Source organism: Haliotis rufescens, unplaced genomic scaffold (genome assembly GCF_023055435.1).
Source record: "Haliotis rufescens isolate VD_foot unplaced genomic scaffold, xgHalRufe1.0.p SCAF_39, whole genome shotgun sequence".
NCBI classification, from domain to species: domain Eukaryota; kingdom Metazoa; phylum Mollusca; class Gastropoda; order Lepetellida; family Haliotidae; genus Haliotis; species Haliotis rufescens.
Window position 1 is genome coordinate 1,342,926 of NW_025964101.1, and position 17,095 is coordinate 1,360,020.

Consider the following 17,095-nt stretch of genomic DNA (forward strand, 5'->3'; position numbering starts at 1 on the left):
TCACTCATTTACTCATACCAATTCATAACAAATATAGCCCATTGCAATTTTGTATTATACATTACCTTATAATGCATGCATAAGCACTTTGAACAATATCACCGGTTATGGTTGAAATTGGATGATAAAGAAATTATTTATTGGCAAAGAATGTAAAAGTGATGCTAGGACAGTTATGGGTACATTTGGATAGACAAATCAAATTTGTTGTTTTAACAGGGCCATCAGATTTTTGCAGACTTGCAAGATATATTCAGATGCTGTGAACATTTGAATATTGCATCCAAGAGTTTATGCTTTTCAAAAAGTCAGGAATTAAAAAAGATTTAAAAAGGTTACCGGATAGCCAATGTTTATGCAATATTTCCTGTGCTTTATTGTAACTTTTTGTTTGACATGTTAATAGATTGACAAAATCATCAACAATAAACAAGGCAGCATTTTGAATTGCAATTACATTTGAAGATTTAGGGTTAAATGGTTACTCAGATATGCTTAATGGAATCAACCCAGCGGTCAATTTTAAATTGACATTTTTTTGTAATTTAACTCCAAGTTATGGGTAAAGCTCCAACGATTATAAACAAATTTCTGGTGATGAGGGAAAACACCCAGTATGGATGGTAAGGATCCCTATGTCATCACTGATTTATTATTTGTTAAAAAAAATAACAGTTTTCTCTCTTGGCATGCTAATGATCATGAAACACAGATCAGTGCACAGGTTCAATATTTTGGATTAAACCAAGCTGTATCTCTGATGATTTAAACTTGCATATCGCCTACTTTGTTTAATTCAACCATGGAATGTTTAATCAAGCATTCAGACATTTTATGGCATGTAAAACAAGCTGAAAAGTTTCACATGAAAGCATAACTATTATAGTCAGAGAGTCGGGATATGTGTTAGGTTGTTTTGTTGTTTAATACCATGCTCAGCAATATTCCATCTATTTGACGGCAGTCTGTAAATAATTGAGTCTGCATCAGACAATCCAGTGATTGATGTCATGAGCATTGAGCCATGCAATTGGGTCAGGATATCTGCAGTCTTGTTGGAGGCATGGGTGGCCAAGCCGTCTAAGGTGCCGCAATTCGCTGTGCAGTGTTCCATCCCTTGGGCAATCTAGAAACCTATGATTGTGAATTTGAATCTTGGTTTGCCTCGATTATGTTTTGTGTTTGTCATCACTATGCCCATGCTCGTGAGTTTTACGAAAGTGGTAAACATCTGAGACCTGCAACACTTCCAGCTTTCTTTGCACATTAAGTTGGCATGCTGTGATAAAGGATGACTCTATATTATCTCAGGCTCTATATTATCGCTGTATCGGTAAATCTTGTGATCTACAACCCCTGAAGACTGTTTACTTTTTGTTTGTTTGTTTGTTGTTTAACGCCACACTCAGCAATACTCCAGCTATATGACGGCAGTCTGTAAATAATCGAGTCTGGATCAGACAATCCAGTGATTGACATCATGAGCATCGATCTATGCAATTGGGATACGATGACATGGATCTTCACGGGTCGACTGTTTACTCATGTAAACTAAGCACAATATTTCAGTAAAGTAATGTAAACCACATAATCAAATGTATCACACACAAAATAGTGATACTATGATAATATAGAGTTGCCCGCCAATGAGTCGCCAATGACAGGTACTTTGTTTACTACCGAAAATCAGCATCCATCAATCCTAATTGATGTGTCATAAAAGTTGAATATAGAATGACATTGTTAAAGAGTTAGTAAGCATTCGCCATTACGATCTGTTATAAATTAACTACTGCAATAATATAGCGTACCATGCTATAACTGGAATACTGTTCAAAGTGGCTATGAACCAAACTCACTCACTCACTCACTTCAAGTTGTGATGACATCAGCTGGTTGCTTTATGATTGCTACAACGGTTGAAGGATCCATGCTGTCTGTGGTAAGTCTGTTACTCCAGCTGCAATTGCCAGGAGATGTTGATAAGCATGACAAGCATGTGTCTTAATGCAGCCATGTAATTGTGATGGATAGGGATGATATTGACATCCCCTTGTCAGCTATGTACCAGAGGGACTCAGCCCCAAAGCACCTCCACTGTATACACATCCATCATGACTTGATTCATGAACAATTGACACATTGTAACACTGTACTTTCGACAGGATGACAAAGAATATGTTACGAAATTCACTCGGGTCTTTGGATGTGATCGTGACAAGCTAAACAATTAGTTTAGTGTCAAACACAGAATCTAACAGTATGTTCATTTCAGTCGGATGAAGATTCATGAGGATAGAAACCTCATTTGGCCGACAGCTATCAGTGACGAAGTTGAGATGACATTTTAGAGGATTACCCAGCAAATACGACATTGTGTCCTTATCGCTGCAAGGAAAGACATAATGTTCCATCATCCTTGAAGATCTGTAGTTCTGGAGGAAGAGGTCTTATGTCTGTGAAGAAACCTTTTCAAGAATAGGTTTTCTGAAGTACATGATGTAAGGAATTACATAATGTTCCATTGTCCTTGAAGACGATCTTTCATTTCAGAGGAAGAGTTCTTATGTCTGTGAAGAAACCTTTTCAAGAATAGGATTTCTGAAGTACATCAACCAATGTCATAATGTTATAATGTCATGATTAGGACTTCTTCATGGCCTGCTTTTCAAACATAGCATTAAACATGTGAACTCATCTTCTATATATATGATTACTTAGTGAGCTTGTAACGCGTGTCTTGAATCTTCCTAAAGAGAGACATACAAGTGTTTTTTGTAATGTTTTGACATTTGACATTCTAAATCATCGTTATCAGGGATGTGTTTTCCATCTAATTGACATAAGTTCAAGTTATACACATGCAAGAATATATGGATTTTAACTTCTGATATTCCCCTACATCCCTCCCTCCCTCTTTCTGTCTGTCTGTCTGTCTCTGTCTCTCTCACACAGAGAGAGAGACACACACACACACACACACACACACACAGACACAGAGAGACACACACACACACACACAGAGACACACACACACACACAGAGACACACACACACACAGATAGAGAGAGACACACACACACACAGAGACACACACACACACACACACACACACACACACACACACACACACACACACACACACACACACACACACACACACACACACACACACACATTGTGCATGGGCTGAAGATCCCCCAAGTTAATAGGGTATGGAATAGGTAGTCACTGTGCATGGGCTGAAGATCCCCCAAGTCGATAGGGTATGGAATAGGTAATCATGTTTAACAGACACTCATGGTTTTGCATATATTTCAAAGTCATGTTTTCTTTCAACATACGAACATGATGAAGCACAGCCATGTTGTATTACGCAGCAGCAAAGATATTTTTATGCGTTTAACATTTCATTTTTGTGTGTGCATAAGAAGCACTTTCAGTTTCTAAGCATGTTGTGGAGGATCAAAGAATGTGAATTGTCATTTTATCTACACATTTGAACAACTCAGATTTCAATTATTTTTTTCCGAAACATTGAATGATCTATGCAGTAGGTAGCAACATGTCCGTTCTCCAGCATTTTTTAAATATAGCTATGCCGTCACTCTTTTGTTTGAACTGTAGATTGTCAGTAATGATTCTGATCTACTTGCACATGCGTTATTTCTAAGAACATGCGTTAATTCTAAGCACATGCGTTAATTCTGAGTACATGCAGTACAAATGCAATTCAAATGCTGCACGGATATCACAGCTCAATGTTAATGATTCTCATGTATTACAAATGGATTGCATGAAATTTTCATACAGAATATAAACTTTGATGCTGTATTTTAAGTCTGATAATGCATGTATGACTGGACTTCCGTTACAAAAAAATCATTTTTGCTGGCTTGAACAATTGTAACGAATGTCGAGTTTCTTTTATGTTATCCTTTAGATAGTGGACAGAAATACTGTATACATTGTGACTATCATCGTCCTGAGAAAAAAGAGTTCACTGACTGCAAAAGTCCAGTTTCCACCCTTCCCAAACTAGGCTGGAATTTTGTGGCCCAATCATAGCGCCACCAGTGGCTATTACGAGTTATGCCCCTTCTATTGACCAATCAGATTCCACCTCTCATATCAGTTGCATTTGAATTTGCTTCAAACAAACTGGCGGCACCCAGTCAAGTCACGATCAGATCGATAATCAAGTTCTATGTTGGAATAAAACAGGTCTTACCTCATGAAGTACATCAAATAATTTTAGCACTTTGATTAAAGCCATGAAAAGATACCCAGTTGACAGAAGGTCTTCTAAATTTTAAGGTTGCCCAGGGGGTATCTGAGAATGATTTTTTAGCTTCTCCAGCAATTTCACAAGATGGGCATTGATTTTCCACATTCCTGGCCTGTTGTCCATAATAGATTACCACATTTGTACACTGTAAGTGAAATAACAGTTGTGATATCTGTTCTAAATATGACCATCAGGCAGATTAAATGCTCTCATTGTTTGCTTTGCCTTCCTTGGGGAAGTTTTACTGAACTTTGTCGCCTTGGCATGTGTGCCGGCATTGTCTGCCTGGGTAACATGGCATGATTCATGCATTCTGGTTGTCTGAAAGCATACAGCTGTGAACACTGTCAACATAATTTAACAGAAAAACAATACTCTTGAGAAAAGAATGCTAAAGGTAAAAAAGAACCCTTTTATTCTGAAACTGAATGGAAAATTTGAATGTGTTTGAGGTATCTTGTGCTTCCAGTCCTGATTTAAGACCAACCAAGAAGTGCAGGGTGAACTACAGTACCTGTATCTCTGCTGAAGGCATGTTACGTCACCTAAAGGCTTTGGCACTGGAATCTGGAGTGGCACTACTGATTTTAGACGAAGTGTCATGTGACTTGTGGAAGCAGACATAATAGTACATATGTGAACTTTATAACTGTTTTTATCATCATGATCATGTCAGTGTGTACTTTTACATGCATCCGGATATCTGTCACATCAGTGATAGGAGTGAATGATTGATGACTTTTTCTTGTGATCATTACACATATTTCTATGTATACTTTGTGCGTGAGGACGGAAAAATGATTTATGGTTGGTAATCATTCAAAGCATATCTAAGTCATCCTCATCAATTAGAAGATGTAAACTGGGCTGGTGTTACGTCAAGGTGAAGATAGGACTCATGAGCAGCCGTAGAAATTCAGCTTTTTAGGACTAGTGAAACTTTATTGCGGTAGTCCTCAGGGTTTGTAGTAAGTCCTGCATGAACAAGGCAAATATGTTTACAGTGTTTACATTTTCAGTTCCAATTTATAGCAAAATTAAAGCGTTGAGAACTGGTTCAGAATTAAAGCATTGAGAACTGGTTCAGAATTAAAGCATTGAGAACTGGTTCAGAATTAAAGCATTGAGAACTGGTTCAGAATTAAAGCGTTGAGAACTGGTTCAAAATTAAAGCGTTGAGAACTGGTTCAAAATTAAAGCGTTGAGAACTGGTTCAGAATTAAAGCGTTGAAAACTGGTTCAGAATTAAAGCCTTCAAATGCTATGAATCAATGAAGAGGACCATCTTTAGATTTTCACTTGTCCTCAGCACAATTTAGTAGTCTTTGACTAGCAGACTAGCATAAATTTCGAAAGCTGCATAAGCAAGAGATTAAGTAAAGAAAGCTTCTTCTCAAACTTGCGTATTCGTTTTCTCATTAGCATTTGTTAAGTTCTTTGTTAAATTCTCTTCTTACATGGAACTATTTTCAATTCCTATTACAGGAGTGAGGGAGTGAGTATGATTTTACGCCTCTTTTCCAGCAATATCACGGCAGGGAACACCAGAAATGGGCTTCACATATTGTACCCATGTCAGGAATCGAACCCGGCTCTTCGGTGTGACAAGCGAACACTTTAATCACAAGGCTACCCGACCACTCCTCCCATTATATTTTATGTGACCTTTTTATGCCAGTCTCCTGAGGTATTCCATTTCACAGTGCAGAATAGTGAGTGCCCTTCTGGTGTAGCAGGATCCTATGATTGTTTGAATCCCACATTTACCCTGATTGTAATACTTGGTTTATGAGCACCATACCTGGCTGTGGGCTTCACCCAAGTGGTGAACATCTCTTCAACATTTCTCCAAAATCAAGCTCTCATTCTTCAATATCCCCCCCAATTTTTTTTCAAAATATAAAAAAAAGGTTCAAGAGTCGTTAAGCCAAACTCACTCACTCACTCGTGGGTTGGAACACCAGGTTCATCCTAATTATGATCATGATAATCCTTGGTTGAATGTGAGCACCATACCTGTGATGATCCAGGGTAGAAGAGGTCTTCAGCAACCCATTCTCGCTGGAAAGGCGACTATGCTTGTCGTAAGAGGCGACTAAGTGGATCGGGTGGTCAGACTTGGTTGATGTATGTCATCGTATCCCAAGTGCGTGGATTGATACTCATGATGTCAATGACTTGATTGTCAGACACAAATCTGTGGTGGGTGGTTAGATGTTGTTAACATCTGCATCTCGTCAGGCTTTTCTCCTATAAACAACCTACCAGGTCGTGATACTACTACATGTACTGGTCAAATGCATAAAAACAATTTCAACAGACCTAGGACAATCATACGAAGCGATTTGTTGTGATTCATAGAAGGATTGACCCATCTCTAAAGCTACATCGTCTGTAACTTGAAATGACTGCTAATTTTCATGTATCCATGAATTTCTATGAGCATTGTTACTTTTGTCCGTAAGCAGGGATTTCCCCGAGTCCAGCAATCCATGGACTCTCGCGAGGGGGGGTTACAAGGAATGAAAATCGGGGTCCCAGGCTGACAGGAGGCACACTTGATTTTCAAACTGTTTATTTATTGCAGATTGCATGAACATTAAACCAGCCAGTCTGCAATGTAAGACTGAAGAAAATCAACCATTTACACCCTGCAGAAGTTTGGGTATATTTCTCACCGGAATAGAATGTTGGTTAGAGATGTTTTAATAATACAGGGTCCTGGTTCATAAGCTTGTTTTTTTTTGTTAAATGCTGCACTCCGCAAAATTCAAGCTATATGATGGCGGTCTGTAAATAATCGAGTCTGGACCAAACAATCCAGAGATTGACATCATGAGCATCAATACATGCAATTGGGATACTAATGATGTGCAATGGGCTGAGCCTGATGCCAATTACCTTTAGTCTCCTCTTTCAACAAGCACGGGTTGCTGAAGATCAATTCTAACCTAAATCATAATGGGGCTGGTCCATAAGTGTATATGTTGCAGGAATGAGTTGTTATCACATAGGGACCGCCTCCGTGGTCTAGTGGTAGAGCGTCCGCCCTGAGAGCGGAAGGTCCGGGGTTCGATCCCCGGCCGCGTCATACCAAAAGACGTTAAAAGATGGTACTTGTTGTTACCCTGTCTGGGGCTCGGCATTAAGGGGCTAAAACAAGGACTGGACGGCTTGGAGTCAGTATACTGTGTCTGAGTGGAGTATTCATGTTAAACTGCGGCATGGTATCTCAGTGGGCTAGCACTATAAATCGGCATCAGTCCGGACTAGTACAAGCAGCCACACAAACACACACATGTACATGCACGTCGCTATATAAGTGCAATAATCTTGGACGCGACGTTAAACCCCATTTCACCTCACCTCACATGTTATCACATGGTGATATTAGCCAAAAGCCTTTGCTTCCATCACAGCCATTGTTATTCCCTATACAGTACTAAGAGGTTTAAGGATGCAGCAGTGGATCGGCATCAGTGTTCCAGGTCAAAGTGATGTGGTTTTGCTCGAATTAGTTTAAGTAGCTCTACATAAACAGGACTTTAGGCACTAATAAAGTCAGCATCCTCTTTGCGACAGAGAGATAAAGCAACAATACAAATATAGTACTTTATTGAAGCTTTGGAGAGATCTGTCAAGTGTTTTCAAATTTTGTCAAGAACCATTTTCAATTCTAATACAAGTCTTGTATAAGTAAACACTACTGGCAGTTTCAAAAGATAACACTCTCTCTCATGATATTTGGACCAAGAGCTTGTTCTGTGCAAATAAGGAATAGCTGTGATGTCATCGTGCTACCAGAATAGTATAACAGGCTGTATAATTGACATTGCTGTGTTAATTCTTTGTGCAAATGCCTTCTTTTGAGAAAAACCTCCATTCACATGCCATCACTAATGAGAAGTTGGTTAACACGTAAATTAAAGCATGATTATATTTGCCGACTTTTTTCGCCCCTGTCCAAATGCAAGCACTTCATCTAATATTTCTTCGGCATCTTATCAAATTAGATCTAATTATTTGGCAGAAATCAGTTCAACTTTGGAATGATGAGAACGTAATGATTTATGCAAACTTGAGTAACAAGGATGATTTCATGCTCGTGCCGTACCGGACAAAGAAAGATGGAAATTTGCACAAAGCGCCAAGATTTGGATGGGTGTTTGTCGTCAATGACACTTGTGATTGACACTGGATGACTCTCGGTTCAGATGAAATTTACATTGAAATGTATTCACGGTGGAGAGGATGAGGTGCTGAGCTTGCCATGTGGGTCTTTGTTGACAGCATTAATTGAGAATAAATGGAAAATCTGTTAAATTTGATTTTGACCATCTTGATTTCAGACTTTTTGTTTCAGTGCTGGCAAAAGGAGTGGCTCTTTTGGTTTAGTCCTGAAGGATGCCGTGGGAAGGAAATAGACAATCTCGGTTTAGTCCTTAAGGAGTCTTAAGGAGAGACTCAATACGCCATGACCTAGAAAAGAATGTTTTCATATCCTATATGTTTTGTTGCAATTGTTAACTAATGTTTTAACTTTTATTGCAGACTCAGCATATGTACGACCTGAAGTTCACAAGGTCGTCAACAGGTATGAGAAAAAATCTGAAAAAGTCATTAAAAGAATGAAATTGAAATTGGATGTTTCAAACAGATGTACAATATCTTGAACAAAAGTGAAATTTAATTGAATAAGAGTAATGCCCAACATGTGGATCACGGATCTGTGTCTAACAGTATGTAGAATTTGTTTATCATAATTCAATAAGGGGTTTCTGCACACCTTAGGAATCGATTACAAAAATATGTGTCCATCACATGTGTCAATTCAATGTGTCTGCGGCAGCTGCATAATTTGATATGATATGATTAGTGTAATACAATAAGACAGGTAGTAACCTTGTTAGGCCGTACACGGCAATGCAGCATCTCTCATTGGTTCCAGTTTCCTGACCATGCTGCCAGAGGAAGCTAAGTCTTCGTACCAGACAGCGGACAGTGGGTACGACATGTATCTCCGTGATGCCACAAGACAGGTGAGATGATGCAGTGGATGGAGACTGTCAGGAATAGCTTGTTCAGGGATATGATCGGCTTAGCTTGTCAGTGTGGGACACGAGGAACACACTTTTCTTGGTCTTTGACATATTGGCTATCTACATCTCACCTCAATAAAAATAATGGAATTTTGAAAAGGGAAGTTTTTAGCAGGAATTAAAGGGATGATTGAAGATGTACGTCAACTGTGTCAGCGATTGTATTATAGAGTTTGGTGCAAATTAGGTAATGTCACATCTGTGGAAAGTTACAAGTGTCATGTTTGAGAAATGTCCTTTGTTTTGAGACAGCATCGTGGGTGAGTCTTATTTGATATCCTTTGTTGCTGTAGATTTCCGTTTGGGGTAATGGATTGATCATATATTTTTCTTTGAACACGTTTGCTTCAAATCAAATGATGTGTCAGTGAGTGAGAGGATGCTGTTTAATGATGCAGTCAGCAATATCCCAGCTGTATCAACATGGGCCATCATCTCGGTCAGCGAAACAAGTGTTTGATATCATGAGCATCATCAGGGTACATAGACACACAATCAGCCAAGTCTCCTGGTGTCCTGCGATATGATTCACGATGAGGACTCACTGGTATCACAATACACATCAAATAGAAAGAATTGATGAAATCACATATTTCTTGATTTACGTTTATTTATTTATTTATACATTTATTTATTATTTTCGCAATACTTGAGCAAAGAAAACCACAAGAACAAAACATCCTCAGCTACTTAGTCCTCGCGTTCTGCCATGCTTACAGGTGGGTTGGTTTGTTGTTTAACGCCGCACTCCACAATATTCCAGCTATATGACGGCGGTCTGTAAACAATCGAGTCTGGACCAGACAACCCAGTGATTAATCATGAGCATCGATCCACACAATTGGGATACGATGACATGCATAAACCAAGTCAGCGAGTCTGACCACCCGATCAAGTTAGTCGCCTCTTACGACAAGCATAGTCGCCTTTTACGGCAAGCATGGGTTGCTGAAGACCTATTCTACCCCAGATCTTCACAGGTCCATGAACAATTGGGATACGATGACAATCCCGTTAGTCGCCTCTTACAATAAGCATAGTCACTAGTTACGGCAAGCTGGGTTGCTGAAGACCTATTCCACCCCAGATCTTCACGCTTACAGGTGCCACTACCTCTGCATTTATGGGAGGTAACTCTGTTAGTTCCTGTTCTATTTATAGTGTATCACCATCTCACAAACTGACAATTCTAGTATTGTGTGTACCTAGGTATCGATGATATCGTAGGTATCGGTGAATTGTAACAGCCCTGCAAGTCATGGATTGCCTCTTCCGACCAGCAATTGTGTGGTTGGACCTGCTCTTACTCAGCTCCCAACAGGTTTCAAATCTTCTTTGTATGAAGGTCATTCTATGTGTTATGATATCACACAGATGATGACTGGTTGAATATTGAGTCATCGTCATGATGCTGAAGTGTATGGTGTGCTGCTTTGATCCACACTTCAACATCTGTCAATGCTTCTGTTTAAACGTTTAGCTGTTAATACCTTCCAACCCAATCTTTGTTAAAAAAACCCCACCCCCACAAATATATTCTGACAAGCTTGAAAAGAAGGCTTGAACAGCTGCTCAATGTGTTATGTCCATTTACTCTGATATTGAGGGGGAGGTGGGGTAGCCTTGTAGTTAAGAGATCACTCATCATGTCAAAGGCCCAGGTTCGATTCCCCACATGGGTACATTATGTGAAACCCATAACTGGTGTCCCCTGCTGTGATATTGCTGGCATGTTGCTAAAAGCAGTGTAAAACCACTCACTCACTCACTCACTCACTCACTCACTCACTGTTGAGGACTGGGTCAGTTCCCCCATATTAGTACAATGTGAAGACCTTAGTGCATCCTGTTAGTTGGCTGGTTTGTTTGTTGTTTAACCCCGCCGCACTCAGCAATATTCCAGCTATATGTCGGTGGTCTGTAAATAATCGCAGCAGACAATCCAGTGAATGATATCATGAGCATCGACCCACACAATTGGGATCGATGACATGCATCAACCAAGTCAGCGAGCCTGAGCACCTGATACCGGCCTCTTGCCCGAATTGCAGGACCTGGTACTCGCTCAGTTTGTGGAGACTAGGACACGTAAGTTGTGATCCATTAATATTCCTGGTTACCTTGTGTTGTAGTTCAGCTGTGTGGAGCATGGGAGCAAGTCCTGGGGGTGGCCTGTCAAGCCGGTACGGATGGAGCAGTACAAGATGGATGTGTTCTACGAGGGAGACTTCCTCCACATGCTGCTGACAAGGCTGAGCAAGCTCCTCAAACAGGTACCCAGTCATCACCATCATCCAGGAGTTGTTTGTTTGATGTTGAACGCTGCACTCGGCAATACTCCCATGAAAAGTTATCAGGCCATGTTATTCCAACACTTTTGAAATAAAACTTTTTGAAATTCGATTCAAAATTTAACATGGGTAACATCTGTGAATCAGGGCGGTCGGGTAGCCTAGTGGTAAAAAGCATCGCTTGTCGCTCCGAAGACCGCGGTCCCGACATGGGTACAATGTGTGAAGCACATTTCTGGTGTCCCCCTCTGTGATGTTGCTGGAATATTGCTAAAAACGGCATAAAACCATCCTCACTCACTCACTAGTCATCACCATCATCCAGGATTTGTTTATTTGTTGTTTAACGCTGCACTCAGCAATATTCCAGCTATATGACAGTTGTCTGTAAATAATTAAGTCTCGACGAGAATCAGATATTGACCAATTTGATGAAAGCCACCAGCACAGGATTATATCTTGTTTTAGTCACTAATGAAACTCAAAGAAGTCAAAGGAGCTTAATTTAAAAAGTTTTGTGTGAACTCCACTGTTGCCTGATGTTGAAGCAGTGTTATCAGCAGATAGGCGCGAGGTTGTGGCACATGTTGAATGAGAAATGTAACCATTTATCTGTAAACTGATTCTTCTGAAATATTAGAATGATTGTTTTGCAGACATACACCATAAACCTAGTGCTGACATCTGTGATAGCCAGAGTGGCCCTTGTACCACACCCAAACCTTCACGAGTTCCTACTGGACCCATTCCTACCGGCCAACAACAGTGTTCCCACACTCACCAGTGTGTTGAAGAAGGTAAGACGAATTGTATTATGTTGAAAAATAGAAGATATGCATACAGTATGACCCCTCCCCTATCATGGGGCTCTTCTAGGTCTATTCCTACTGGCCAACAACAGTGTTCCAACACTTACAGTGTGTTGATGAAGGTAAGAAGGATCTAATTGTGTTATAGGGGAGGAGAGGGTATGACACTTCACCTATCATGGGGCTCTTCTAGGTCTATTCCTACCGACCAACAACAGTGTTCCAACACTTACAGTGTGGTGATGAAGGTAAGAAGGATTGTATAGTGTTAAAGGGTAGGAGAGGGTATGACACTTCACCTATCATGGGGCTCTTCTAGGTCTATTCCTACCGGCCAACAACAGTGTTCCAACACTTACAGTGTGGTGATGAAGGTAAGAAGGATTGTATAGTGTTAAAGGGTAGGAGAGGGTATGACACTTCACCTATCATGGGGCTCTTCTAGGTCTATTCCTACCGGCCAACAACAGTGTTCCAACACTTACAGTGTGGTGATGAAGGTAAGAAGGATTGTATAGTGTTAAAGGGTAGGAGAGGGTATGACACTTCACCTATCATGGGGCTCTTCTAGGTCTATTCCTACCGACCAACAACAGTGTTCCAACACTTACAGTGTGTTGATGAAGGTAAGAAGGATTGTATAGTGTTAAAGGGTAGGAGAGGGTATGACACTTCACCTATCATGGGGCTCTTCTAGGTCTATTCCTACCGACCAACAACAGTGTTCCAACACTTACAGTGTGGTGATGAAGGTAAGAAGGATTGTATAGTGTTAAAGGGTAGGAGAGGGTATGACACTTCACCTATCATGGGGCTCTTCTAGGTCTATTCCTACCGACCAACAACAGTGTTCCAACACTTACAGTGTGGTGATGAAGGTAAGAAGGATTGTATAGTGTTAAAGGGTAGGAGAGGGTATGACACTTCACCTATCATGGGGCTCTTCTAGGTCTATTCCTACCGACCAACAACAGTGTTCCAACACTTACAGTGTGGTGATGAAGGTAAGAAGGATTGTATAGTGTTAAAGGGTAGGAGAGGGTATGACACTTCACCTATTGTGAGGCTCTTTTAGGTCTATTCCTACTGGCCAACAACAGTGTTCCAACACTTACAGTGTGTTGATGAAGGTAGAGAAAGCACATCCTTTTGAGGTCCTATCAGTGGATGAACTGTGCAGAGACCTGCATTACAGAGCAGGGGTAACACTCTGAACAGTTACAAGGAGTAAGACTGATCTGTTCTTGTGTGACCCTGTTCTCCTTGTCCAGTGGAATTACCATGCATCATCTTTTCAAACTGATAATGCAATAAAATGACAAACTCTTTCCATATTCATAGGGGACCCATTAAGATCCGGGTTAGAATAGGTCTTCAGCAACCCGTGCTTGCCGTAAAAGGTGACTTAGCTTGACATAAGAGGCGACTAACTGGATCAAGTGGTCAGACTCTCTGACTTGGTTCATGCATGTCATCGTATCCCAATTGCGTGGATCGATGTTCATGATGTCAATCACTGGATTGTCTGGTCCAGACTTGATTATTTCGAAACTGCTGTCATATAGCTGGAATATTGCTGAGTGCAGCGTTAAACAACAAACAAACAAACATATTCATAGGGAGTCCATTGGTCAAGTTACACACTCACTAGAGTGTTTAAGAAAGTAAGATTGAAACAACATCCTCTTCAGTGGTCCTCCTGGACCGATCCTTGCAGGAAGTTCATGTCTTTACAATTGAAAGGAAGAAAAGATGTATGGCTCTTGAACCAGCCTTCAGATCTTGAGTTCTTTCTGGATACCTCAGTAAGAGTCTGAGATCTTTTGTGGCTTCCTCCCACTCCAAGCTGTTAACACCTGACACTGAGCTAATGGCAGGATATACCGGAACTACTGTTCAGAGTGGTGTCAACCCATCTCACTAACTCTCATTCTGCTGTATTGAAGGTTGCTGGTGAGATCCAGGTCTACCTCAAGACTGAACCTCATTTTTCTGACAAACTGGTGGTTGCTAGGAAACAACTTCTGGGCGTCATGGATACAATGCACAGGTATTTGTGATTTTGGTTCTTGTTATGGTAGACTTGCCAGAAGGACATACCCTTCTACTGGTTAATGTTATTTTAGGGAAGGAGGCAAAATGTTTGTTTTTTAAAGAAACCTGAATGAATATTTTTTGGGGGAAACTCAGAAATTCACACATTTATTAGTATGATGGCAAATGTGCGAGAGGAAGGTTTTGAAGATGACAGAAAAAGATTGTTTAAAAGTGTCCTTGGTTACATTTTGGGATTTGAAAAACTTATTGCTAGAAATAAGAAACAGCTATTCAGGGGATTTGATGGCTTTTGAAACATCACAGTCAGTTATGCAGGGGCATTTGATGTCTCTTTGAAGCATCAACGTCAGTTGTTCAGAGGTATTAGATTTCTTTTGAACATCAACGTCAGTACTATATGGAGAGAAAGCATGTCACTGTCAGTGTTAGCCTACGTTGAAGGGTATGGTCTTCTTCCTGTTGATTGTGAGATAGTCTAGATTAACATTGCAGCATCAAATATTGTAACATCTTTTATTTCTGAATGTTTGTTTAATAGTTCAGTGCATTTTGATGCATATTGGAATGGTATGCTTGATCTTTTTCATATCACAGTTACATTATTTCAAAAGCATCTCCTTGCTTGATTGCTTGACATGAGAATGATTGTTTCAATGGTTTACAGAATGGTTTGTTATTTTGAATGTTTGTTGTCCAGGAAACACAAGGCCCTTCGTAGGTATGGTGTAGTTGTAGTGAAAACATGCATATCATTATTTTGTAAAACCATTTATTTTGGGTGAACAAATTCATTATAGAGTGAAATAGCAGATTATTGACTTCAAGTGAATATATTTAAATTTTGATTTAAAAGTTGTTCACCAAATGTAGATGGTTTGTCAAATATTTAAACTGTGTTACTAATAACTGCTTTTTTATATGGTAAAGAAATAGGTTAGTAACAAGCAGGTATTATTTCTAGTGAATTGTTCCAGGCATGGGTATCAAACTATCAGCAGAGGTTTGAGGTTTGAAATACTAATATATAGATATCAGTAGATTTTGACTGAACTGAAATGATGTAATATCTACAGAAGTTTGAGGTTTGAAATACTAATATATAGATATCAGTAGATTTTGACTGAACTGAAATGATGTAATATCTACAGAAGTTTGAGGTTTGAAATACTAATATATAGATATCAGTAGATTTTGACTGAACTGAAATGATGTAATATCTACAGAAGTTTGAGGTTTGAAATACTAATATATAGATATCAGTAGATTTTGACTGAACTGAAATGATGTAATATCTACAGAAGTTTGAGGTTTGAAATACTAATATATAGATATCAGTAGATTTTGACTGAACTGAAATGATGTAATATCTACAGAAGTTTGAGGTTTGAAATACTAATATATAGATATCAGTAGATTTTGACTGAACTGAAATGATGTAATATCTACAGAAGTTTGAGGTTTGAAATACTAATATATAGATATCAGTAGATTTTGACTGAACTGAAATGATGTAATATCTACAGAAGTTTGAGGTTTGAAATACTAATATATAGATATCAGTAGATTTTGACTGAACTGAAATGATGTAATATCTACAGAAGTTTGAGGTTTGAAATACTAATATATAGATATCAGTAGATTTTGACTGAACTGAAATGATGTAATATCTACAGAAGTTTGAGGTTTTGAATACTAGTAAATAGATGTCAGAAGATTTTGACATAAATTCTTTGTAAAATGTACTGAAGATGTATTAATATTTTGAGTTTAATATGAAATTAAAATTTTAAAAATAAAGCAAAAGATATGAGCTTAAAACTTGATGGGCATGTGATGAGTCACTCGTGTGTGAAAGCATCAGGAATGTACACATGATGATACATGACACACCTACTCCCATGTAGAAGTTCATATTGAAATTCTGTATCAATCAAAAGAGTATCATTTACAACTATGTACAATAACCCCGACAAGGTAACTACTCCTCAGGGCCGCTTCCCCCATCCCCTTCTGGACAGCACTGACAGCATTGCTGCAGACAACGTGGGCGATGGAAAATATCTCTCCACAACATTGCAATTTAAGTATCACAACACATAGCATATCATGAGGCAGCTGTGTCATAACACCCCTGATACCTTATGGTGAGGGCTTCTAGGGAAGATAAATATATGCATCAATCATAATTTAGATTGATTTAAAAAAATAAATATGGAAGAAGCCACTGGCTTGTGAAAAAATGTATTCGTTTTCACAATATCCTCTGTCCAATTGGACTGTTTGTGCTCATCTAGAATAGGATTTTGGCTCTCTCATCTGGCAATTAGGAAAGAATTGATTCCAAGTTATCTGTTATAATTGCTGTGGACAATGAGGCTCAAGCGTGCCGGTAACGGTAGCATGGGACTCGTCATTTTCAGTATTTCTCTTTAAGATAAAAAAGAAGAAAAATCCAAATTTCCTTCTAAAAGCCCTGCAGAAATTATTTTGTACCTGTTTTGTTCAATGGAAGGCAGCCAGTAAAAATACAACCTGGAATTTGTAAACGTT

General features: G+C 39.3%; 1 protein-coding gene across 4 annotated transcripts in view; it reads left to right on the forward strand.

Annotated features, from left to right (window-relative positions):
• Positions 1 to 17,095, forward strand: part of LOC124147186 (FHF complex subunit HOOK interacting protein 2A-like) — a 121,732-nt gene that overhangs the window by 89,618 nt on the left and 15,019 nt on the right. For all 4 annotated transcript variants that reach the window (XR_007218029.1, XR_007218030.1, XM_048381429.1 and 1 more), the window contains exons 12-16: positions 8,840 to 8,882; positions 9,237 to 9,327; positions 11,520 to 11,660; positions 12,335 to 12,475; positions 14,434 to 14,537. Coding sequence is in view for 2 of the 4 variants with exons in the window: in XM_048381429.1 (XP_048237386.1) it covers positions 8,840 to 8,882; positions 9,237 to 9,327; positions 11,520 to 11,660; positions 12,335 to 12,475; positions 14,434 to 14,537 (520 nt within the window). In the remaining 2 variants the exon portion in view is untranslated. The remainder of the gene's footprint in view (positions 1 to 8,839; positions 8,883 to 9,236; positions 9,328 to 11,519; positions 11,661 to 12,334; positions 12,476 to 14,433; positions 14,538 to 17,095) is intronic.